Source organism: Penicillium alfredii, assembly GCF_028826965.1.
Source record: "Penicillium alfredii strain IBT 34128 chromosome Unknown utg000005l_segment0_segment0, whole genome shotgun sequence".
Taxonomy (NCBI): domain Eukaryota; kingdom Fungi; phylum Ascomycota; class Eurotiomycetes; order Eurotiales; family Aspergillaceae; genus Penicillium; species Penicillium alfredii.
The window spans coordinates 2325618-2349098 of NW_026622702.1; the positions used below are offsets into that span (position 1 = coordinate 2325618).

The 23481-nt window shown below is 51.3% G+C and overlaps 10 protein-coding genes across 10 annotated transcripts; 5 read left to right on the plus strand and 5 right to left on the minus strand.

The window, feature by feature from the left end:
* Positions 1-1877: 1877 nt before the first annotated feature.
* On the plus strand, positions 1878-2710 carry NUU61_004286 (putative mitotic spindle checkpoint protein (Mad2B); the record flags this gene model as incomplete). The annotated part of the gene is given in 2 exon segments (XM_056654868.1): positions 1878-2556; positions 2568-2710. The coding sequence occupies 2 exon segments, from the start codon at positions 1878-1880 to the stop codon at positions 2708-2710; spliced, it is 822 nt and encodes a 273-aa protein (XP_056512895.1).
* Positions 2711-5246: 2536 nt separating this feature from the next.
* Positions 5247-6416, plus strand: NUU61_004287 (uncharacterized protein; the record flags this gene model as incomplete). Its single annotated transcript, XM_056654869.1, has 1 exon — positions 5247-6416. One exon carries the CDS (start codon positions 5247-5249, stop codon positions 6414-6416), a length of 1170 nt encoding a protein of 389 aa, XP_056512896.1.
* Positions 6417-6608: 192 nt separating this feature from the next.
* Positions 6609-8094, minus strand: NUU61_004288 (putative sister chromatid cohesion protein Dcc1; the record flags this gene model as incomplete). Its single annotated transcript, XM_056654870.1, has 4 exons — positions 6609-6764; positions 6821-6987; positions 7072-7880; positions 7976-8094. 4 exons carry the CDS (start codon positions 8092-8094, stop codon positions 6609-6611), a joined length of 1251 nt encoding a protein of 416 aa, XP_056512897.1.
* Positions 8095-8665: 571 nt separating this feature from the next.
* NUU61_004289 (uncharacterized protein) lies at positions 8666-11834 on the minus strand (the record flags this gene model as incomplete). The annotated part of the gene is made up of 5 exons (XM_056654871.1): positions 8666-8953; positions 9007-9326; positions 9383-10065; positions 10654-11048; positions 11205-11834. The coding sequence occupies 5 exons, from the start codon at positions 11832-11834 to the stop codon at positions 8666-8668; spliced, it is 2316 nt and encodes a 771-aa protein (XP_056512898.1).
* A 1258-nt stretch (positions 11835-13092) lies between these two features.
* NUU61_004290 (2,3-butanediol dehydrogenase) lies at positions 13093-14542 on the minus strand (the record flags this gene model as incomplete). The annotated part of the gene is made up of 5 exons (XM_056654872.1): positions 13093-13220; positions 13303-13785; positions 13855-13941; positions 14023-14358; positions 14455-14542. The coding sequence occupies 5 exons, from the start codon at positions 14540-14542 to the stop codon at positions 13093-13095; spliced, it is 1122 nt and encodes a 373-aa protein (XP_056512899.1).
* Positions 14543-14981: 439 nt separating this feature from the next.
* Positions 14982-16045, minus strand: NUU61_004291 (bZIP transcription factor JlbA/IDI-4; the record flags this gene model as incomplete). Its single annotated transcript, XM_056654873.1, has 3 exons — positions 14982-15283; positions 15339-15776; positions 16042-16045. 3 exons carry the CDS (start codon positions 16043-16045, stop codon positions 14982-14984), a joined length of 744 nt encoding a protein of 247 aa, XP_056512900.1.
* Positions 16046-16674: 629 nt separating this feature from the next.
* NUU61_004292 (uncharacterized protein) lies at positions 16675-18051 on the plus strand (the record flags this gene model as incomplete). The annotated part of the gene is made up of 1 exon (XM_056654874.1): positions 16675-18051. One exon carries the CDS (start codon positions 16675-16677, stop codon positions 18049-18051), a length of 1377 nt encoding a protein of 458 aa, XP_056512901.1.
* Positions 18052-18495: 444 nt separating this feature from the next.
* NUU61_004293 (putative cofactor for methionyl- and glutamyl-tRNA synthetases) lies at positions 18496-19818 on the plus strand (the record flags this gene model as incomplete). The annotated part of the gene is made up of 1 exon (XM_056654875.1): positions 18496-19818. One exon carries the CDS (start codon positions 18496-18498, stop codon positions 19816-19818), a length of 1323 nt encoding a protein of 440 aa, XP_056512902.1.
* A 202-nt stretch (positions 19819-20020) lies between these two features.
* On the minus strand, positions 20021-21471 carry NUU61_004294 (pepsin-like aspartic protease; the record flags this gene model as incomplete). The annotated part of the gene is made up of 3 exons (XM_056654876.1): positions 20021-20148; positions 20246-21009; positions 21074-21471. The coding sequence occupies 3 exons, from the start codon at positions 21469-21471 to the stop codon at positions 20021-20023; spliced, it is 1290 nt and encodes a 429-aa protein (XP_056512903.1).
* Positions 21472-22897: 1426 nt separating this feature from the next.
* NUU61_004295 (uncharacterized protein) lies at positions 22898-23239 on the plus strand (the record flags this gene model as incomplete). The annotated part of the gene is made up of 1 exon (XM_056654877.1): positions 22898-23239. One exon carries the CDS (start codon positions 22898-22900, stop codon positions 23237-23239), a length of 342 nt encoding a protein of 113 aa, XP_056512904.1.
* Between the last annotated feature and the right edge of the window lie 242 nt (positions 23240-23481).

Below are 23481 nucleotides of genomic sequence, written 5' to 3' on the forward strand. Positions count from 1 at the left end.
TCTTTCTACTGATCATCGAAAGGATCAGGTGAAGATCATTGGAGGTGGCGTTGAAGTAGAAACAGATGGAAAAGGATTGATAATCGGCACGTCAAATATCGCCCAGGGATTGTGTGTCAAGTGCAGTTGTCAGGGAAATAACAATTCCCTGCAACGCCAACTCAATCGGAGCAGAAGCTCATTTCTCCCCGGGAGAATCTCATCCTCGTCCTGCCGCCACTGCCGTCAGACTTGGAAGATCATCGGTAAAGACATACGGTTGTGGTACCCGATACCCCACTGATACAATACTCCGGGTATTTTGGCTATCGTATAGTAACTAATGATTATAACTTAGATCCATAGATCCGTAGATCATAGATGTTAAGATGTTAGAGTATATAATACAGAGAAGATTCAAAATAACATTGATATTAGGAAGGATAAGTTGGGATTCCCTTATGGAATTGCAATATCCACAGCCCAACAGGGTACCAGGGTCGAATAAGATCAATTAATATCAATTCTGCTCGGCTCTTTCCCGCTGGTTCGGCACTGTGCTTCCATGGGTGTTCTTTTTTTTTTTTTTTCTTTTTTTCTTTTCCCCTTTTTATTCCTTTTTCCTCCGGTAGTTCTGCTATAGTGTGGGTTAGTACACTTTCGCTTGGCTGCGATGATCGCCGTCTATCCCACCTCACTAATTCGGTGGGGAAGAAAAAAAAAGTGAAGGGCGCAACACTGTGCGGTGGCCATGGATGTACCCTGGAAACTTTGTAATTTTTTTAGTGCTTTTTTTTTCTTGATGAGTATTTATATTTTCGATTTTTCCCTTAGAGTATACCACCGGGAAGAGATATCGAGTTGTCAAAAACAAAGAGGATAAAAGTATTTTTTATATATAGAGATCTATTAATACCAATAGAGAATATTATTAAATAGAAGAGAGAATAGAGAATAGAGAAGAGAGAATAGAGAAAAATAGAAAGATCTCACATATACATGGTTCTGCAGGGCATCCCAACCCATGACGCAACCACGTGACGGCTACCGTGACCTTTTACCAACTTACCTTAGTCCGCCTTCTCCTGCTTTTCCCCTCGAGCGAGGGACTCAGGTACATCGTGAATCTTCCATCGATTCATCGCCATCTTACCGTCCACTCTTCGACTGGACATCTTCGCCTTGTCCTCGACCCATTTCTGCCTTTTCCCGACCGACGCCCCCCCGTCAAAAGGGTTTCCGTCTCTCGCCCCTCCTTCCCTTCGCTTCCCCTCTTCGTGTCTTCCCACCCTAAAAAATACCTGGGGAAAAAATCCCCCAAATCTTGAACAACCAAAAAAAGAAAAAGATAAAGATATTTATATCCAGTGATCACTCTTTTTCATCTGGATCGGGATTTCATTTATTCGACTTCGTCCATCCCTCATGCTTTGAGGTTTGCTTCTTTTGCGTTTTGTCCACCCAAGCGTACGTCTCGGATCTCCTGCAACCCCCCTCCTCCCCTCCCTCTCTCCCCCATCACCTACCCATCGGTTGCCCATTCCACTCTAAATTTGCTGGATGGTTTCTTTTAAGAAGCTCTGCCTTGGTGCTACTTATTTTCGCCATCTCAGCCCCTTCCCTCACTTCTCATTCCGACCCGTGTTGTTGACCGGAAATCGGGAAAAAACTTGAACCGAACAACCTAAAAAAAAAAAACATCACCACCACCCCCCAAAAAAAGCAAAAAGACACTCAGCGTTGACCGATGGTTTAGAAAGGCAGAGCGATGATTAGCTTCAGGGTGGAACATCATTCAGATTCTTCGAGACTCCGTCAAAATCACCCTTCCCGTGGAAACGACGCTAGATCGGTCGACGGCAATGCCGATTGCCAGTGAGAGCAGTAGTACCACCACCATGACCACTTTTTCCGCTCCGGTGCCTGCTACCAGATCGCTGCCCACCAACCAGTCGGCGCTGGCGGCTTCATTCACCAGCTTCCTTACCGTGTCCGTCCACCAAATACTCTTTCTGCGCTCCGTCTACCCCCGCGCAACTTTCCTTCCCGTCCGGGCGTATAACTATCCCGTCCGACAATCCCGTCACCCCAAGGTGTGCGACTACATTAACGATGCATCGATCGCGGTCGGGACAGAGATCTTAAAAGGCACAATCACCGCAGTCAGTATCATCATCTCATCCCTTCGCACAAATCAGCCTCTGGAGCGATATGCCTTTGATCTGTCGGGCTTCCCTCGTGCTCCCGCGGGAGAGGTGAATACTACATTTGAAGACCGAGATGAAGATTCATCTGTGCCAGGTGCCCCCGTCTCAGACCGGGGCCCCGCGCCAACCTCGGTCGACCTTGAGGCCCAATTCCGGGCCTGCCTGGCGCGTCTGGCCTCTGCCTGTGCCCGCCTAACCCCCTTGCCACGGGATGACGAGTTTAGCTTCACCGTGTGCATCGAAGTACGCGAGGATGCCCTGCCACCCGCAGGCACCACCAAAGAAGAACAGACCTGGATCGTGGCCGAGCCGGGCAAGGTGCACCTACGATCCTGCACCGCACCCTTCTCCGTGTCAAAATTGCGCAATGGTGAGCCGCAGCAGCCGCCCCCCGGGTATCGAATGGTCGTGCCAAGACGGTACCGGTACGACGTGTGGAAGCCGGGGAGCTGCGGTTGGAGTTGTGGGTGGAAGAGGCACGGCAGAAATTTAACGAACCGGTGGACTCAGAACAGCCACCCTGAACTTGAATGTGTCCCTGTTTATTTGTTTCAGCCGGGGATTTGTTGGTTTCCTTTTTTTCATCTTTGATCCCTTTCCTTTTCCACCTCTTTTCTCCTTTTTCTTTTTTTTTTTTTTTGTCCACACCCATTTCTGTCTCATCTTTTGATTTAGCGTGACCAATGATCGAACATACATGATGGACGAGGGAATTAAGGAAACTGCCGTCCGCAAGAAGTGGCGCAACTATATAAAACGGGGAGCGGACGATTTTTGGGACTCGCATGGCATTTTTTTACTTACATAGATCAGGTTCATATCTTTCCTTTTTTTACCTTCCCCCACGCTTCTCCTTCACGACGCTCCTTGTCTCTTTTCCCCTTCTTTCCTCCCTTCCTCTTTTGCATCTTGTGCTGATCCCGTTTTTGCCTCTCTCCTCGCTGATCCTTTTGCTGCGGTCCGGCCTCTTATTTTCATACCATCTCTTTCCCCCCTTTTTCTGTATTTCATTCTCGTCTCCTTTGTTGCTCTCCCGGACTACATGATCTCTCTTCTTTTTTTCTAGCCAAATTCAACTATCTAGCAACTAGTTCCCAAATGTCGTCTCGTTCTCTCATTTCATTTCCATTTTTCATTCGTGCCTGTGTTTCTTTCATTCTTTTTCTTTTCTTTTTCTGCCCTTCTCCTTTGTCTTGATTTTCCTATTCTCGTCTTTTTGGACTTGGGAGGAACTTCTCGACTGGCGTGTTGAAGGACCCCGTAATGACCTTGCATTGTGCGGTGGGTTTCTGTTGTCTGGTCTCTGTGGTGTTGTTTGCTGTCCTTTCGTTCTGTCTTTCTTTTTCCTCGCATTTTCTTGTTTATTGACCTTTCTGCGTCCCATGATTAATGCTCGGCGCCCCGAGCTGATGGAAAACAGGCTTCCCGGGTTGAAACGTGTAATGTGTAAATCGTGCTGTAATGGCCAGTGGTAATCGACCAGTAGGGGAATCAACCTGTGGAAGACAGAGAGGCATAAAACTGTCATATATGAATGTCTGCTTTTGACAGAGTCTATTACGGTCAGCGAGACATGCCCTCCAGGGCTATATGATATTCTCGGCCATATATACCACACGAGTATATTCTTGCGGTTATTTTCTCGTGTTAAATATTGAGAACATTTACTTTATACTTCTACTGTGCTGAATAATCCCATTGCGATCAATTAGTTAGTTACTTTGTCTTATTCTCTTCATCCTTCTCATCCTTCTTATCCACCTCCCCCACCCTACTAATATAGCAAGTTTTTAGAAAGTATAGATTGGTATTTTGACAAGCAGAGTATATAGAATCATACTCGCAAATATCTAAACTACTTGACCAAATACTATACATCTCTACCCTTTTAAGACCATTGCTATAGATCCACAGCCTATCTTAAAGTTCAGCACTGTCAGATCTAATCTGATTCAAAATCCGTAGTCAAGTCCCAGAAAATGTCAGCGTCCAAGGACATACTCAAGTAGGGTTGTATATTCGAATGAACCCAGCCTAGAGTGCAATCCCTAGTTCACTAGTTCAGTCCTTTGCTTTGTATAGTCATGATTCACCCCCTCCCCCTGTTCTAGCTTCTAGCTTTTCTATCTTCAATGTCTGCTTCAAACGCGATCTGTTTCCCCAGTACAATAAAAAGTACTAATATTAATCGTAGCAGCGATTAGCCGGTCTTACTATCACAGTAATACATCCCGGTCTAGATAGGCTGACACAAGACTATACTATATTCCACCCTATTTCCGATCTTCGACATGAGAATAATCTTCCATGTATCTCTCTTTTTATATACATACTTATATATCCAAAGAAACATACCCTATGAACTCCCCAAAAAATAAAAAATAAAATATGTCACCCTATACCCTCCAAAATCTAGGTCATAAGTCAGCCAAGACCTGACGTCAAATGCAACCCCCTTCGGCGCTTGTCCTCGCTTGTCCGCGGGCCGGTGACAAAGAGAAACACGGATAGCCTACGCACCCCTCTTTCTCTCTCACCCCACCTCTCCGGCCCGGATGGCGGGGCGGAATGCAAGGAGAGAGAAAAAGAGAGTGCGGAGAGAGAAAAGGCGAGAAAGGAAGATAGGTGAAAAAGGGCTACAGGATAGCGTCGGAAAGGCTCGTGTGACAAACAGAGAAAGAGTCGGGACAATTAGATCATGGCGGATCCCCGTCCCGTAGATAAATAGCTAGGGAAGGAAGCCTTCTTTCGGTGCCGTGGTCCACTCTTGGATGTTCTTTTGACCCCGGATTTTCTGTTCTCTGTTCTCTCTTCTCTCTTCTCTCTTTCTATTTTTTTCTAGTTCATTGCGGGGACTGTGACTCATTCCCTTCCCGTGTTCGATCGACTGTGGATACACTCTATATAAGTCGTGGGCCTGCGGACTCGAGTCCGCTGTGAATTGTGGAGAGGAACCCACTGGCTTTCAACTACTTGTGGTCCTAATTGTCCTGGGGAAAAACGGAAGGAAAACACGACCAATTCTACAACGCATCTATCATCTCCAATACAAGCATAGCTATGATCGCCGCAGACATTACCGCCCTCCCAGCAGGGGACTCGCCAGGCCTAGTCCTGGTGCCCGCGACGCCCGCCGAGCGCATCGCCTCAATCAAGCTGAACAGCATCGCATGGAAGGGACCACTGGACGTTGAAACATACATTGCGCGCGAGAACCACCTCTTCCAGCAGCGCCTCACCCGCGACGGGCTCACCTGCTGGATCCTAGTCGACCGGACCGAGCCCGAGGGCGAGCGCACCATCTACAGCTCCTGTGAGTCGTACCGCAAGAAAGCGCTGCTGGCGTATGACGGGAAGGTCGAGGATGTCGGCACGCACGGCGTGGGCAGTGTGTACTGCCGGCCGGAGTTTCGCGGGAAAGGGTATGCGAAGCGCATGCTCGAGGAGCTGAGTTGCAAGCTCGATACGTGGCAGATGGAGAAGGAGAGTCGGGGTCGCTCACTTTTCTCTGTTCTCTTCTCGGATATCGGGAGGTCGTTTTATGCTCAATTCGGGTGGCGGCCGTTCTTGTCTTCGCACATGTCTTTGCTGCCCAATTTCAAAGATGGAGAGCCAGATGGTGTAGCATGCGACTCGGAGGCGAGGGATCTGTTTGCCGAAGATGTTCAGAGCCGCCTGTGCAATGACCAGGTTCTCACAAAGCTGCGCGAGCGGATGCGCGTGGCCTCGCAACAGTCGCCCGGAGCCAAAATCGCCATCTTGCCCGACTTCGACCATTATGTGTGGCACTGGGCCCGCGAGGAGTTTTATGCCCAGAAGCTGTTTTCGCAACGCGATCCGCCTGTGATCAAGGGTGCCGGGAACGATAAGGCCCGTGTATACTGCGCGTGGACCCGGAATTTTGGCGAGACCCCCGAAGACAATGTGCTCTACATTCTGCGATGGGTGTACGATGATCCCACGTCGCCAGAACAAGAGCAGACCACCATCCACGCCATGGCGGCAATTCTGCGGCGAGCCCAGCTGCAGGCGCGCGACTGGAACATGAGCAAGGTCGAGTTCTGGAACCCAAGTCCTCTGCTGCAAAAGGCAGTGGCTTTGCTGGATCCCGTAGCCCAGGTCGTGCACCGAGAGAAGAGCAGCATTTCCAGTTTGCGGTGGACAGGCGCCGAACAAGGACTGGGCAAGGATGTGGAGTGGCTTTTGAATGAGAAGTATACCTGGTGCTGACCACCGAACCCTTGTCGAAACTTTTGTTTTCACTCTTTCTTCTCTTTTGTTTCCCGGGTTTGCTTCTCCGATTTATCCCACTATATAAGCAAGTGGCGATCAAGGCGGCTTGGCGGCAGACGTGACGATGTTCCTAGATATGCCCGGCATCATAGAATGGATCACTCCATCAACAGCACAGCAATCTTGCGCTCAGCGCCGGCTTTTGAGCAACTCGTGCCAATTCCTGGTAACCTTGGCATTGCTAGCCGTAGTAGATCCAGCGGATGCGGCTTTGCTTGTCTGTTGTCGCTGCGAGGCTTCAACAAAGTGTATTGCTGTGGGATCAGGGCTCTTGTATGCACCATCCTGTAACCGAATTAGCAATTGACCAGAGAACAAGGGCAGGGAGAGCGTCGACTCACTGTTAGCTTGGATAGAGCGGCCTCTCCCCTCCACGACTCGGGCAGGCAGTCCTTCCACGCGCGAAGAAATTCATTTCGTCCAATGGCGGACGACGGTGTAGGAGCTGTAGCCGCCAAGTACGTCTCGCCCACCCATCGTGTGCAGTCGAGTTTGTCAAAACTTGCCCCTAATAAAGCAAATAGAGCCGTTAGCTCAAGCAACCCAGAGTTTGTATCTAGGCCTGCAGTGTACTCCATTGCTTTCAACTCACATTTCATCTCATCTGCCAGCGGCGGCCGCTGATCCAACGCACAAAGTCTCCTAACCACAGCCTCAAGTAAATTCCGAGGAAACGGGAGCGCCGAAGTATCATCGTCATCCAGAACAGACTTCCACAGATCGCCAACCAGAAACTGTTTCTCCAGATCGATACCCTGCAGGATCGCGCCCTCGACCATACGCTTCCACACATTCAAGCGAGTCCGTGCCGAGGGCCGACAGCATGCGACCTCGTCCTGCTCCCTGTGCACAAACGCACAGAGCTCCGTCCAACCATCTTCACACTGTGCCGTAGACACAGGGATATCAGCACAAACCCCCTCCCTCAACCTCTGCACCTCCAATAACCCCATCTGACCCCCGCAAGAAGTATCGCCCATAGCAACATCCCCATCGTCAGCATCGTCGTCGTCGCTGCGCCGATCATACAGCCGCAGACTCTTCTCTAAGAACGGGATAGCCGAGAACCCTCCCGACGGGGTATGCAGCCCCAGCGTCGATGCGCATTTTGCAATCGTCGTCATGGCCTTGTCGGGGAGATTCAGCGCGCCGGTCTCGCCGGCCTCTTCTTCGACGACCTTGATGTCGGCCCTGGAGATGTGGCCGAGACTTGGCTGCAGCATGTGGATCGAGTTCGAGGACTGCACCTGGAGAATGCGGTAGGTCTGCGTCTGGGTGCAGAGGTTGACGTATTCCGGGGCGCTGGGGTCGGCTACGGCTTGGGCGAGAGCGGCCGAGGGGGATTTGAGCTCGAAGCTGGTGGTGTTAGTGGAACCGACGAACAAATGCGGGAACTGCTCTCTGAATATTGGAACAGCATATAGGCAATGAATTGCAAATGCGCAGTTTTTGTAGGGTTCAGTCCAGACGTGTCATGCTAGACACGGTCAACTTACGCGGGTGCATCCTTGGAAGACAGTAGCTGCTCTAGCTCTGGAGACAGCTCCAGCAGCCGGAAGCTTTGCTGTGGATGGCTATGCGTGAGGAGAATGCTCTGCGCTTCTTGGGTCGACATGGCTACTAGCTCTTGTCTCCCACGGTGGTCATGGAATATTCCAAGTGGATTGAGGCGCGGGAGATGATCGGACGTGGGACGCGACTCGGCACAGACCACCGCTTAAGCGACTCTCCAAGTACCCGTGGACAACGTGGACTACCCTAAGAGAAAAACAATAATGAACATGCAGTAGCAGGAGCACAATGATATCCATGCAGGAAACACAATCTAAATTCTTTCAGAGCCGAATTACTTGCTCCCCGACCACACCTTCTTGTATGCTATGTTGTAATACACCATGAGAATCCTGGAAAAGAGAAAACACCCAAAGATAACAAGGAAAATATACACAAAATAACGGAAGAGAAAAAAAAGGAAAATCAAGTCAGCTGTATGACTTCGAAGAGAGACAGTCTCGATAGAGATGCCCCTCCCATACTGCAAGGCTTTGCCGGACTAGGATGCGGTAGAACGGCTATGGCTTAACTGACCAGCGCCTGTATGCAGAAGAGAAAATAGATCCAGCCAGCTGGATGTTTCTGAAACAGTGCCCTGCATTCCTTTGAATCACTTGGGGCCATGGGTTTTATTAATTGTCCTTGCCATTGGAGGCTCCCTTGCCAGCATCTTTCGCAGGCTGAGCAGCCGGGCCGTCTTCGGAGCTTTTGGTAGATTCGTCCTTCACATGGTCCGCATTCCGAGGCTTGGATTGGCCGTTTTCTTTTTGTTGGGCGCGCTCCTTTTCTTCTCGTTGGAGAGCTTGTCGCTCCATCTCCATCTCCTCCATGTGGCGCAGGTCGTCGACGCTAGGCTCGTAGAGATGCCATATCGTGTAATGTGGCAGTCCAATGACCGAGAATTTCATCCGTTTGGCCATCTAGAGGACAATTAGCCCGTTATCAACAACAAGAACATGCCGGTCTTTCTTACCTTTCCAAACCCCTCGGTCTCGGCATGTTTCTCGAAACTGAACGCCGGGAAATGCACGCCAGCGCGGAAAACGCGAGCCTTGGCCAGGATGCTGACCCCTCCGATTCCGTCCAGCTCCATTTCCATATCTGGATCGCCGTAGGGATCCCGCAGGTAGGCAAGGTGAGGGCGCCACGTTGCATACTCGGCGTACCCTTCCACGATCACAGCATCTTCATCCAGAGTGTCTGCCAGAGCCAGTGCGGTTTCGGATTCCTGCCACGAATTCAAATCATATGGCTGCTCTCCACCGAGCCAGTCCGGGAGCGGTCGCCATACATCTAAACGTTCGGTCAGCATAGATCAATCGTTAAAAAAGACGCCAGTCGACACTCACTCGGGACAGTCACATCCTTGTCGTGCCGCATTAGGTCCTCAATGATCGTAAATGGCGCGGTTTCCACGTCCGCATCTCTCCAGTACACCCAGCTGTGGGTCGGACGCAGTGTTGCGCTCAGCAGCCAATTCCTGGCCTGAGCCATCAGCTTCCGCCGATTAGCTTGTGCTTCGAATCCATGCCGGCTCTCCACGTCCTGTTGCACCTTCTGCCCAAAGTCTTTCTGGATCACCGAGATCTCTCCGAAGGTCATTTTCGGGTCCGCGTCGTTCTGGATCTCTTCGAGCATGCGCGACAGCATGCCAAGAGTGTCATCGCGTGAATCCGATACCAGAAACGCAAGGTCGATGAGGTTGTGCGGGTAGGTCAAGTTGCGAAGATGCGAGAAGAACATGTGGAGGTGCGAAGAGGCATCACGCAGCGGCGTCAGCATGAGTACTCGCTCGCCACGCTCCCATCCCTTCTCCGACCCCTGCACTTGCGACAGATCATAGTACCGCACCGTCTGGAGTTGTAGGTCCTCCGAGGAGGAAAGGAGACCGAGGGACAGGGTGGGAAGGATTGCGGCGCGCCATGAGGGAAAAATCAAGATCACGAGCAGTAACAAAACTCCGGCGAGAAGGAATAGTCGTTGGAGGAGCTGCCGCCGACGTCGAAAGGCTGGCTGGACGCGAGGCTGAAACCTGGGCATAACAAGCACTTCGGGTTAATCTCCAGTTTTCTTCATGACCTGCCAAGCAAAATAGTCACCATCCCTGACGAAACATCCTCAAACTCACAGGCTGGGCGAAATTGATAAAGTACTGTGTCCCCGATAGGCCGAGTAGCCTTTAGGAAAGGCGTGCCTATTCATGTCTGGGCCGATCACAGCATTGGGTTGGGGACAAGGATCGGAGGGCGCACTGGAGGCCTCGCGGCAACCCCGGATCAACACACTACTTTCAAGGCGAGTCTATGAAGGCGATGGATGAACGTGGCGCGCAGCAATGAAGGAATGTCAAACCATACGAATTGAAAAAAAAGCAAAGAGACAGGAAAGCACGCGAGACAAATAAAGGAGAGAAGCAAAGACGTCAAGGGAGAGAGTTCCAGACTCTGTGTGTTTTGCCTCCCAACCCGGGCATCCGCTCAGCAATTTGAACCACACCTACACTCTCGCCTACACGCACGACTCTACGAGACTATTGGCCGTGGCGATTGATTTTTACAGACACGAAGATATTTCTCACTTTCACTTTCAAGAAGTGCAATTACAAGGGTTGTTTTAGTACATGCTTGCGCGCGTCCTCCTCGGCGAGCCATCACTATGAATCTTGGATCCCACGTCTACCTGTTTCATCAACTGCACCAGCAAAGCCCCCATCAGTGAGCCATCCCGCAGAATGGGCAGAACAGATGCGGCCTCGTACTCGCTGTCGAGGATATAGTACCGCTCTCTGCGCCAGTTCTCCACCAAATCACTCTGGAATGCGACCTTGGCGATCGCCTTGGCCGGAACACTGGCCCGGTTCATTGAGCTTCGGGACATCATGCGCAGAAATGGCCGAAGACTCGACCGTGTGTGATGTGCGACTCTGACCGACAGGGGGGCCCCGGTGCGCATGTGCCTGCCGCCGGTCATTCCCCCGGGATCCAACGTGAAGATGTCAAGCGAGATGTTACCCGTCTAAAATTAGATGGTCAGCGTGGTGATCTTCGGATATCTGCCGACCTCCTTGGCCTTGATATACTAGGGAAGGCAGGTTGATTGATTGCATTTCAATCGAGATGCGGACCAAAAGAAAAAAGAAAAGAAAGGAGAAAGGAGAAAAGAAGAACTCACCCACACCAAGCTTCTTCGCAGCGCATACAGCGCAGCACTGGCTAATAGTTTGCTACTCGCATAGCGGACCTGTGCCTCTTTGACACTCAAAGGTGTCCCCGGTGATCGGGTAATGTTGTTATCGTCATCAAAATAATCCAATCGCCCATAGGATGCAGCCGCGCACCCGATATTGATCACCTTTGCGCCTCCATTCGGGGTGCCATCCCCGGCCCGGAAGGCCTCAAGCAGACCCAGGGTCAACAAGAACGGACCAATGCAGTTGGTTTGATATACCGGGTCGTAGCCATCGGGCGTGGGCTCGTCCACGACATAAGATGAAATGGCGGCCGAATGGATCAGGTTGACCACCGGCGGAATCTCCCTGTTGCGCACGCGGTCCACGGTATCTTTCGCAAAGCCCAGCACGGATCTCGACTCGGTCAGGTCGAGGGTGAGGACTTCGACCGATCGGGGCCCGATGAGGCGGATCCGATTCGTTACGTTGCGCACCTCCTCGGCCCGGACATTTCGTGCTGTCAGCAGCAGATGGGCAAACGGTTGCTTTTTCGCAATGGCCACGGCTATTTCTGAGCCCAGGGACCCGTTTCCTCCTGTGATAATCACCGTCCCATTCAGTGGGGTTCCCATTTCCCGTGCGTTGCTGTGTGTGTGTGTGTGTGTGTATGTATGTGTCGAGAGAGGCAGGATTTCCCTCGCAGAGAGTGGGAAATTCTCAGGATCGCATTGCTGGGTATATTCAATCCCAGATATAGTAATAGGGAGGGAAATAAAGAAGGCAAAAGACAAAGGTATTAAGCGTTAAAAGAAGAAATCCGCCAAAGAGCGAGTATATACAGACGCCGTGTCAAAAAAAAAAAAAAGCAATAATTCCAACCACCCCCCAGCTACAGCCACACGGGGACCAATGGACCCTCATAAGTAAAATCCTGCCATGGATCAGGTATGAGCGGTGTCAGTTCCAGCATGTCTCAGCTCACGGCTGAAGGGGCCTGTCATTCCAGAAAACCGAGTGGATCAATCAGATGCGAACACAGACGTGCTTTCGTTAGTGTGAGAAAAACAGACCCGACGCTGTGATAGAGTTACGGCCTGAATGCGTGGCACTTTGCCTGGCGAGATACATCTCATTCCATGGGACCGCGGACGGGAAATGCTCGCAGGGATCGTCCTGTCAAGGGGGAAAAAGTGTACGCTGCTGAATTTCAATGGTGGGCGAGATTCTCGGTGGGACGTCAATCGTACAAGTCTCTTTCTCTCTCGCATGTCGATCGATCGGTAGCAAGCTAATAATTCTTGACCGAGTCAGACACATCAACCCACGTCAACCCACGCCCTTGGTTTAGGGTTTACCCTGTCACCTTGATGAGCTGTCATTCTGCTCTGTCTGGAGATCTTCGTCATCATACATAAATGCTATGAAAATCATACAAGTCCCAGAACAAGGGAAATGAAAAGAAAAGAAAAAGATGGCATTGTTGGGGCTGGCACGGACCACATTACAACTATTTCTGGACTTGGGCCTCATTGTGCTCGCCGATGAGTATACCGAGTATCAAGGGGTTGGTCGATATCTGGCAATTACTGAGACTATAGCATCTTTAAAATACGTATAGAGTGAGAAAATACCCAGGCTGACTCTAGTAATCCGCAGGTGTAAAAATAGCTGATCTTACATCGGGTCATTTGTTTGAGAATGCCCTATGACATCCAATACTCAGACTCCAAATGAAGTGACACCAGGACTAAACCTGTGGGGCCACCTTATGACCTTGAAATACTACTCTTACGACTTGCTCATAAATCATTATGCGCTCAAATAAACTTAGTAGGAAACCGACTAAGTCAACAAAGCAACCGAAAGAAACCCCAAAGTGGAAGCCCTGGTTCATGCAGAAACATCAACCAAGATCTTGACATGCTGATCTTTTTCATGGATCAGGGCCCGGAACCCCTTCTCCACCACGTCTTCCATTGCAATTTTGCTGGTAATCATAGGTCGCGGCTGGATTTTTCCTGGAATACCAACCAGAACAGAACATCAGCGAGAGTCCTAACCCAGTAGCCAGAAACTACTCAGAGGGGGAAGCAGACATACCCGAAGCAATAGCCTCAATCACCGCCTCAAAGTCCCCATCATCATAAACCACAGCCCCAGTGACATGCTTCTCATACAGCACCAGAGCCAAGGCATCGATAGCCGGTTTCTTGTCCCAAATCGACACGATGACCGTTGTCCCGCGCACGCGGGTGCCCGATATCGCAGTATCCAGCCCTGCCTGCACCCCGGAGCATTCAAATGCCATAGATACACCGCGTGCATCCCTGGTCAAGGCATGTAATTGTGCCACGACGTCTACTTCACTGGGGTTCAGGATCTCGGTGGCTCCGAAGGTGCGGGCAAAGAGTCTTCGTTTCTCGGAAACCTCCACCACAATGATGTTCCTGACTCCTCGGGATTTCAGCACTAAGACGATGGCGAGACCGATAGGGCCGGCTCCGACGACTAAAGCAGTGTCGTTGTTTTGAAGCGAACTGCGGCTGACGGCGTGCCATGCGACGCTAAGAGGTTCCACCAGTGCTGCAAACTTGGGTTAATAACCGGTGTCATCACTACTCTGGGGACAGCTTGCTGAATCAATGGCCCTACCGCCGATGTCTAGGGGAATCGAGTCCGGCAGTGGAATCGCGTGTTTCTGGTCCATAACCATATGGTCGGATAGTCCGCCGGTCTGACCTGCTTACTGTCAATATGCACAAGCCCATACGCTTTGATCGAGGGGGCAGCATTGTTTTATCATGATAACGCATCACTCACTGCTGTACCCGATAAACCCCAGACTATCACAGCAGTTCACCCGTCCCATCGAGCAACTTGGACAGATGCCGTCGTACAGATTCGGCTTGACGGCGACCCGATCGCCGACTTTCAGATCGGTTACGTCCCTGCCGATCTCTTCGATGGTTCCGCTGAATTCATGGCCTAGAGTGGTTGGGAGCTTCTCTCCGGTGATCGGGTGCGGGCTGACGGGCACGACCATCGGGCCGGCGAGATACTCGTGGAGATCTGCCAGTACATGAGAGGAATGAAGAGGAAGTCTCGGGATCTTGGGCTCATACCACTGCCGCATATCCCGACAAAGGCCGGTCGTATCTGCAGTGAGTCATGATCAGTGGCTGTAAGAACCGAGGCAAGGATTCTCAAAGATTGCTTGGCTTGGTTATAAAGTGTGAATGGTAGCATATTTACATACTTTGACTTGACCACTCTCGCATTCTGGTTCTTCGATCTCATCTAGACGGAGATCCTCCCGTCCATGGAATCGAACAGCGCGCATGTTGTCAATCTCGGTTTGGTGTGCAGCTAAGCGGGTGTGTCGTCACCAAATATAAGAGACTATAGTATCTCTGCGCGCAAAGAAACCACGCCTGGGTTGTCGGACCGACAGAATCTATTAGATTTCGGACCGAGAAGAGGGGGTCCTGGTTCTCTCGGCACGGGGTAACACCGTCCCTGAGTCATTGCAGAAGCCATGCAGATATGGCGGAATTAACCCGCATCGTTCATGGGATGCTTCACAGATTTGCTGTCATTTGAGTACGGGTGAAAACTCGCAGGTTTGTCCATAGTGGAGAGCTTTTACATAGATCTACGTAGTGAACTGCCCCAGCAAGACTACGAAAGTTGTACGCGGCTACAAGGAAAACCAATGTTCCAATACTTAATCGAATTCAGTAACGAGACCTAATCGAGTTTCGAATCCTACTTAAAGAGCTTCACTTCTTTTGAGAGAGAAGGCCCTTCAGAGCATCCGTCTCACCCTCCAACTTCGAGACTCGGAGCCTCAGCTCGTCGCGCTCCCGACGGATTTCCTCCAACTCATCCTCCAGCTTCTGCATCCGGTCCACGCGCCTCTGACGGCACCTGCGTGCCGCGAGCGTGTTGAGCCGGCGCTTTTCCACCCGTGAAGGCTCCATACGGCCCAAAGCCTCATCGCCCTGCGAGGTAGGAGGGCTAGGGAAAGAGACCGAGGTCGACGGTGGAATCTGAGAGGCTGGAGATGCATGGGAGCGGCCGTCTTAATCATTTGGGTTAACATTGAAGTTGTTCTGCAAGAAAACGGTTCTGCTTACCTTGAGAGTTCGTCGAGCTGGGGACCACAGACGAAAAAGGAACATTTTGGTGCTCGATTGATCCTGAATCCGAAAGAGAATGGAACGCAGGGGTGGTGCCATATGCCGGATCCACGGCGGGGACATCAGCCCCGTCAAAGGCGGCGACATACGGCGAAGATTGCATAGAAAGGAAATGCCAGTCGGCATCGGCCAAGGACAAATCTGGCGCCGGCCAGAGGTCTGGCGCGGGCAGAGGGGTATCGAAGGATTGGGAGAGAGGCACCGCCGGGGAAATACATGCCAACGGCGGCGCCAAGGACGCAAAGAAATGAGGGTCGTAGTGAGAGAAATTGGACCATGGATCTTCCAAGCTAAGGTGGCTTGGAGGATGACTCGAGTTGAGTGGTTTGGATGTAGAATCCTCTGGTCTGGATGGGCGCTGCGGCGGCGGAGCAACTGCAGGCGGGCATGACTGGATCGTTTAGACGGGCCTTTGCAGACCCGTGACGCTCTTATTTCTAGTTTTTTTTCAGGTATCAAGTGCAGTCAATGGCGACTGGGGGATTCAACTCGGTCACAGCCGAGGAGTGTGGTGTCCTGAGGAAGGAAACAAAATCAGGCAGACCCGCGGAATATGAACCCCGGACAACGATTACCTCAGCAGGCTCAGCCCCCGCTGAGATCCACAAGAGAAAGATGCTGATTGGTGGACGAGCAGGACTCATCGTGACTCATTTTAGCGCATTTCAGTTCGTCCAATCACAGTGCAGCGTGGAGACTGGATCTGGAGAACATCCAGTGGTGGATTTATGCGTAGATGAGCCGCGATACTCTTTTTTTTCATTTTCAGCTGGTCTCTGCAATCCCTGGCATATGTAACGCCCACTTCCCCGACACTAATTTGAGGTGTTTATTTCTATTTTGGTGAATTTTTCTAACTTCGAAACTATTACTCGCTGACCCTTCTGAGGATGCTCGGAGACATGTCAAAGACGTCTTTCCAGTTCTCTGCTAGCAAGTCCTTGAGTTTGCATTTTCCTTGACCCAGAGGACGTACTTCACTTGGAAATATACTTATCTCAAATGGACTGGTTGAATACCAGGTTTGATCTCAGATTGTTCTACCGAGTAAATAGTCAGAGTAAAAGACAACGCCGAGGCAGCGCAGCCCTTGAGTCCTGATGGCGTGAAGTAAAGCTTCACCTTCCAGAGTCCAAGGCAAGCAACAAGAAGTGCCCACACTTTCTCAATAACCTCTCCCATCCCCGTTCCTCTCTTTCTCATCCTGCTTCATCAGCACATCGATTCTTTTCATCTCTTTTGACCATCCTCCAGATTGAAGCTTTCCATCAAAATGGCGGATGTCACCTCGTCCTCAACTCTTCCAGTCTTGGACCAGCGTGCCGTCCAGCTGGCCCATTCCCTCGACATCTACCTTCAACTTAAAATAAGACGGCGTTCGATTCTCTCTGGTGACGAAAGACATCTGATCAAGTTCATCACCTCGAACTACCTCCCCGACCAGACCCCATACTTCCCACGACAATTCTCTCGGTCAGAGAATGGTTTGAAGCAGGCAGCTAAACTGTTGCGGCAAAACACAGAGCAACTCAGACAGACCCAGGAATATCTCACTTGGAAGGAGCAGTTACAATCTCTTCTGACTATTCCCCTTGAGATACTGCTCCAAATCACGAGTGGTCTGTCTACAAAGGATCTGAACGCACTCACTCAAGTCAGTCGTTACTTCGAATTTTCCTTGACCGACACCCTCTACCGCAGACACAAAGATTCTGTTCTCCGGTGGGGCGTGAGGCGCGAAATGCCAGGCACAGTATGCAAGGCTCTTCATGCTGGAGCCAATCCAAACGTGAAATACAGGGGAGAATGGTCTGTTCTCTGGCGTGCCGTCTGCGGGCGAAACAAGGTGGCTCTGAGAGACCTGGCAAGGATCGGGGATTTTCATCGAGTATGGAGAGGGGAGTTTCTCGATAAGACTACCCAGCTCGGCCATCAGTCCCAGTACCAGATTGTGCAGCTGTTGCTTGCATTCGGAGCCGACCCGAATACTCGAATGCGCCAAATGTCCGTGCTGTACTTGGCATGCGTGCTTTCCAGCCATGAACTGATGAAATTGTTGCTCAAGGCGGGCGCCAACCCCAATGGCAAAAACAGTCGACACCAGACAGCCCTCCATGCAGCTGCATGGAAGATGTGTTGGACGAGTATTGAGCTTCTTATGGAGACCCCAGGCATTGACCCCGACCCGCAAGATCTCCTTGGTTGCACTCCGCTGGCTTATGGTGCCCGGACTCCTATGCGCTTCCCAATTTCTTCCATGAAGAAATTCATGCAGAGGCCTGAGATTAATGTCAATCAAGAAGACGGGGAGGGCAGGACTCCACTCTATCACTCCATCGAGGCAGGCAACCATGCCGTGTCTCGAATGCTGTTGAAAGAACCACGCGTGGATCCCAATGCAGGTGGTGATGAAAATATGCCACTCTTTTTTGCCGTGCGCCGCAATATGACCCTCATGGTCGAGCTGCTGTTGAGCCACAAGGGCATTCGGCCCAACCTAGGAACTGCCTCGGGCCTAACGCCCATTATGCAGGCCAAAGCCGACCATAACGAAGATTTGGTTGGGTTGCTATTAGCTGCTGGTGCTGATTTCAAAATACCTGCTTGCCCTATGAACCACCGTGCTGAGCCGACCGACAATTTCTGGTGAGCCACTGGAGCGCTTGGGGGAAACAGACGGCATGGAAGGAGATTTGGGGGTTTTGTATGATTTAATTTGGCACATGGTCGTGGTTCCTTCAGTTTCAAAATGATTGAGGACTTCAGACCCAGACATTCAACTGATGTACTCGTATCCAGTCGATGGTAGACAGTAGGAAGTATACTTCGAGATGGAGGCTGCACCCGCTGAGTCAGCCACGACAAAATCCCAGGAAAAAACACGAGTGTAAAGGAATTCACGCGATCAGTTGCCAAAGATCCATTGATTAATTGCTGATCCCGTTCAGGGATCTCCTTCACGGTGGCGCTCTTCAGGGCTGCGACCCGATTGCGGGCCCGAACCATCGCCCCGCGGGTCCAATCGCTGACACCGACTGCCCCTCCTCGAATTTCTTTTCTCCCACTTCATTTTCCCTCTCCACGCGCATTCACCATGGCGACGGCAGCAGCCCCCGAGACCTCTCTCCTCTCCCTCCTCTACCGCTCATACCCTGCCGCCATCTCTCCCGATGCCACCGAGCCCGACTACCTCCACGCATCGCCCAAGATCTTCCCGCAGGTCACCTTTGTCGAGACTGAGGAGGCCGACATCAAGCAATGGCTGCACACTAGTTCGGGCTTGAAGGCTGCTCTGGCCAAGGATGAAAAATCCGTAGTCGAGAGCATTCTCGCTCAGCTCAACACTCACCTGGCTACGGGGACGACCCTGCTCGGTGCGAAGCCGTCGGTCGCCGATATTGCCGTATACGCCCTTCTGGCTCCCCTTGTGGAAAAGTGGTCACCCGAGGAGCGCACCGGTGAGAAGGGATACCACCACATCGTGCGGCATATCGACTTTGTGCAGAACTCGCGCCTGTTCTCGCTGCAGATCCCCGAGGAGGAGAAGATTCCTATCGACGTGAATGACGTGCGGTTCGTGCCCAAGCCCATCGACCCCAAGGAGGAGAAGGAGCGCAAGAAGCGCGAAAAGGCCAGCGCTCAGAACCCGGATGCCGGTGCTGAGGGCAAGCCCCTTGTCGTCGGTCAGGGCAAGCCTGAGAAGGGACAGCCTTCCGACGCCGCTGGGGCTCCTCCCAAGCCCAACAAGAAGGAAAAGAAGGAGAAAAAAGAGAAGCAGCCCAAGCCCCCACCGGCGCCTGCTGCTCCCTTGGCCCCGTCACTGATCGACCTGCGTGTGGGTCACATTCTGCGCGCTGTCAACCACCCCAACGCCGACTCGCTCTACGTTTCGACTATCGATTGCGGCGATGCCCCGGACACCGACAACACGTCTCTGGATGAGGAGACTGGAAAGACGGTGCGCACTGTGTGCTCCGGCCTGAATGGGCTGGTGCCCCTGGAGGAGATGCAGGGCCGCAAGATCGTTGCTGTCTGCAACTTGAAGCCGGTCACCATGCGTGGCATCAAGTCCTGCGCCATGGTTCTGGCTGCGTCCCCGCGTGTCGCCGAAGGTGAGGACTCGCACGCCGGTCCCGTCGAGCTCGTCAGCCCTCCGGCAGACGCCCCGGCCGGTGAGCGCGTGGGCTTCCAAGGCTGGAATGAGGGCGAGCCCGAGAAGGTGCTGAACCCCAAGAAGAAGGTCTGGGAGACTTTCCAGCCTGGTTTCACTACGACCGAGAACCTCGAGGTTGCTTTTGACAGCAGCGCTGTCCCGTCTGTGCAGGGCCAGGAGGGCAAGCCGGCTATTGGCAAGCTGGCTACTGCGTCCGGGGTTGTCTGTACCGTCAAGACCCTGAAGAATGCCGCGGTGCGGTAAAAGATGGATGGTCCCAAGGTCTTTGGATTCAAATATTCACCCAAAAATAAAACGCAATGAACGCATACCCACGAGAAGATGAAGAGAAATAGCTGAAAAAAATACAAGTCTCACATTTCATCGACAGTGCCACATTAATGTATTTCATCTCATAGAAATTGTATGATGTCTTTCTACATAGTTCACAGCACCTGGTCAAGGTCTATGTCGGAGATGCAAATCCAAGCGACGGTCCTCGTTGATCAAACACCACGAACAAGGACTTGAGGAACACATCGCCAAAGATCTGCATATCGCTACCTTCGTTCGACTGGACGCCCCCAAAGCACACTATACGGCAAGATGGTCAGTTCATCAGCCTTAGAATTAAGCTGTGGTATACACAATCCTAAGATTAAAACATCCAAGGCTCGGGGACAGGACTCACACTGTTCACCAGTCGTCTTATTCTTGCCCACCTCTGCAAAATGGATAAACGACCCGGGGATAGTCGCCTTGAACTTATTCCCCAGCGCCACAGACAAGTTGGGCAGATCCGTTTTGCACGGATAGATATAGCCGCCGACACTGCCGGCATACAAAGCACCACCAACCTCCCGATAGTACGCCTGAACAAGATCCGAGCTCGCCAGCATAAGCGACGTGCCCGTATCAGCAATAGCAATCGAGCGCCCCGTAACCTTGCGCAGCGGCCCATCGCCCACCGCAAACTGGCCCGCATCAAACTGCCAGAAGCCATTGGAGGCATCGACAGAGATGTTAACCAGCGAGCCGGAGTACTTTCTCTGATCAACCCTCCCGAACTCGTACTCGCCGACACCGTCGCTGCGCAGCCGCGCGGTCAGCACGGGCTCGTCGAGGCTGGCGGCGACGTTGTCGAAGAAGGTCTTCTGCGGGCCGGGCTGCATGGTGTTGATCGAGGAGAAGCCCAGTCCTACCAGCCCGTTCGAGGCGGTGTCTTCGGTGAAGGATTCCGAGACGCTGGTGGGTAGGCCGAAGGTCTGCTCGGCGACTGTGGCGCCTCCGATTGAGACGGTGTCTTTGCCAACGCCGCCGTAGGCGTACGATGAGTCGCCGTACGAGATGTTGAACTCGCCGCCTTCGACGTCGTGGAATGTGCGGGATTTCTTGGGGTCGAAGGCTGTGTGGCCATGTAGGAGGGATTCCGGGAGTTTCGTGTTCATCACCCACCTGTCGAGTCAGTATTATCCATTGATGTTTTTGATATTGATGGAATCTTGGTTATCACACTTACATATCCGCAGACCCAGTATCAAATATCAGCGACACATTCTGTCCGCCAACCACCACCGGCGACACGAATTCCACATCGCTCTGCACGGAGGTCGCACTCACAGCACCGGTCTGATCTGACCCCGGCGCCGTGTCTTGATCACCCGCCACGGCGCTAGAATGTTTCACCTCAAGCGGCTCGAAATCCTCCAGATCGACCCCGTTGAAGTCGGTCAGCGCAATGCCGTATTTGCGGTATGCGTTGCGCAGAGCTGCGGGTCCGTGGGCCACATAGTCGCTGCGTTTGACTTGCTCGACCCGGAAGGACCGGCCTTCTCGTCGGGGCCGAGAGATTGTGGGTATAGACAGGACAGTGTAGCTCAGGGAAAAGAGGAGGAGAAAGGATAGAAGAAGATGCATCTTTTCGGTCTTTCCCCTCAGGTTTTCAGCTTATTTTCTTGTTCTCTTGTGCCGAAAGAAGGAAAGACCTTGCTGTTCAATGAGTGGAGGAGGGACCGGCCCTGAGAATCCAATGTATGTATAGAGAACGAGAAGAGAAGAGAAGAGAAGAGAAACCAGAGGCTGAGAGCGAGCTTGTTGCAATGCATTCACTCTGGTCTGCCGGTGGACATAAATAAGATAAATGAGTATCACAAGAAAAATGCGTCTGCAGGATCCAGTCCCGACTCGAGCGGTGGTTGAGAAAGAAAGAAAGAGAGAGAGAGAGAGGAGAAGAGAAGAGACAATCAACAATATGCAAGAAGGGAAAAGAAAATAAATGAATGAGAGCTTGATCTACAATCAGAAACCAATCCCGGGGTCTCAGTCTATAAAAGAAAGACAAAGCAGGTAGCAACGTAGGCGCCATCATTCATGCAAAACGCCAGAGGAGGGGCATACGTAGTGTCTTTACTACGTAAGATGTAGCAGATTTCCTCCGGTTTAGGGCTTCTCTCTTGCCGCTTTTTGTTTGCTAGTAAGACTGGGCACGCGTCTAAGCGCCCTGGCCTAAAGTAACCTCAATAAAATGCACCACACTAGTTCTATTTATGTGCTACCTATTCTCTATATTCCCCTTATTGTCCTGTTTCAAGGTACCAGGGTCTTTTAAAGTAAACGCGAGGTGATGTGTTGCCTGAGGCATAAACACCATTCAAGACCCCTAAAATGCATAGGTCTGTGCAGGCCGGGGCTGAATTGGGGCTGAGTCCGACACTAAGCAAACTCTGTTGATCCCTATATTCGAGAGAAGGTTGACCTCGAACAGTATAGAGTGACTATAGGGCACATGCTGTCTTAGCTTATTTTATCTCTCCCTTATCCTGCCTATGTTGTATTTCGACCTGTATGGAGTATTATTATTGCTGCTGCTTATTTGGTTTGGTGTCGGGGCGTTTACTAGAATGAGAACTGTTTGTTGATCCTTGGATTATTTGATCCTCGAGCAAAATAACACTCAACATCGCAGTCAGCAGGGAGAACCTGGCTCTATAAAACTGGCTTTCGGCAAGCCTTTTTTGCGGGGATAAAGTGACAGATGAACCAACTTTCGGGCACGCCCTCCAGGTTGTCATAAGCAATTCACATTTACGCTTACTAGGCCCAAGCGCTTCAGGACACAGCCCCTAATATCGCGTATTTCGCGTATAAGTTTTGGCCCCAAACTATTCCCGCAGGGCTGAGTATTTAAAGACTCGGACCTTCATCAAAGAAGATCTATCTCGACTGAATCTCTCTTTTTCTTCTTACTACATGAACCCCAGACCTACCATACAAGTAAGAGAAAACAATACCTATTCTTCTTGTGTTGTGATATGTACTAACGCACCCTAAAGATCACACAAAGATGAAATTCACTCTCGGAGCCCTCCTTATGGTGGCGCAAGCCACCATGGTCTTCAGCGCGGCCGCCCCTGAAGCCAAGAATGACCTCGGACTCAACAAGCGAGCCGACTGCCCATACAAGGACCAATTCGGCTGTGACAACGGTCGGTGCTGGGGTCCGTGCGGGTATGATCAGGACACACAAGGTCGTGGAGGTTGGGCTTGGTTGGAGAACTCCCAAACACATGAATCGGTCTCATGCACTCAAGAAAATTATCAGTCGGTGTGTGACAACGGGGCAAACCAAATCCCCAAGGGTGCTATCTTCAACTATGGGACCGCCGATGATAGCTGTCACTGTTAAAGTGATGGATTGGGGAATACTCGTTTTTGGGTCTTTTATATTCTTATGCATTCCTATGATCATGTAGCTTTTATACCAACCACACTTCTATGGTTCTTGACAAAATAATAAATGCCTTGAATGGGATGAAGATAAGGACAGAACTGGATATCATGTGGCATAACAATAAACCATCGTAATATTTGGATCAGTGAAGCGTCCATTGTATCGAATACTTCACATTCTAGTACTATAGGCTCGAG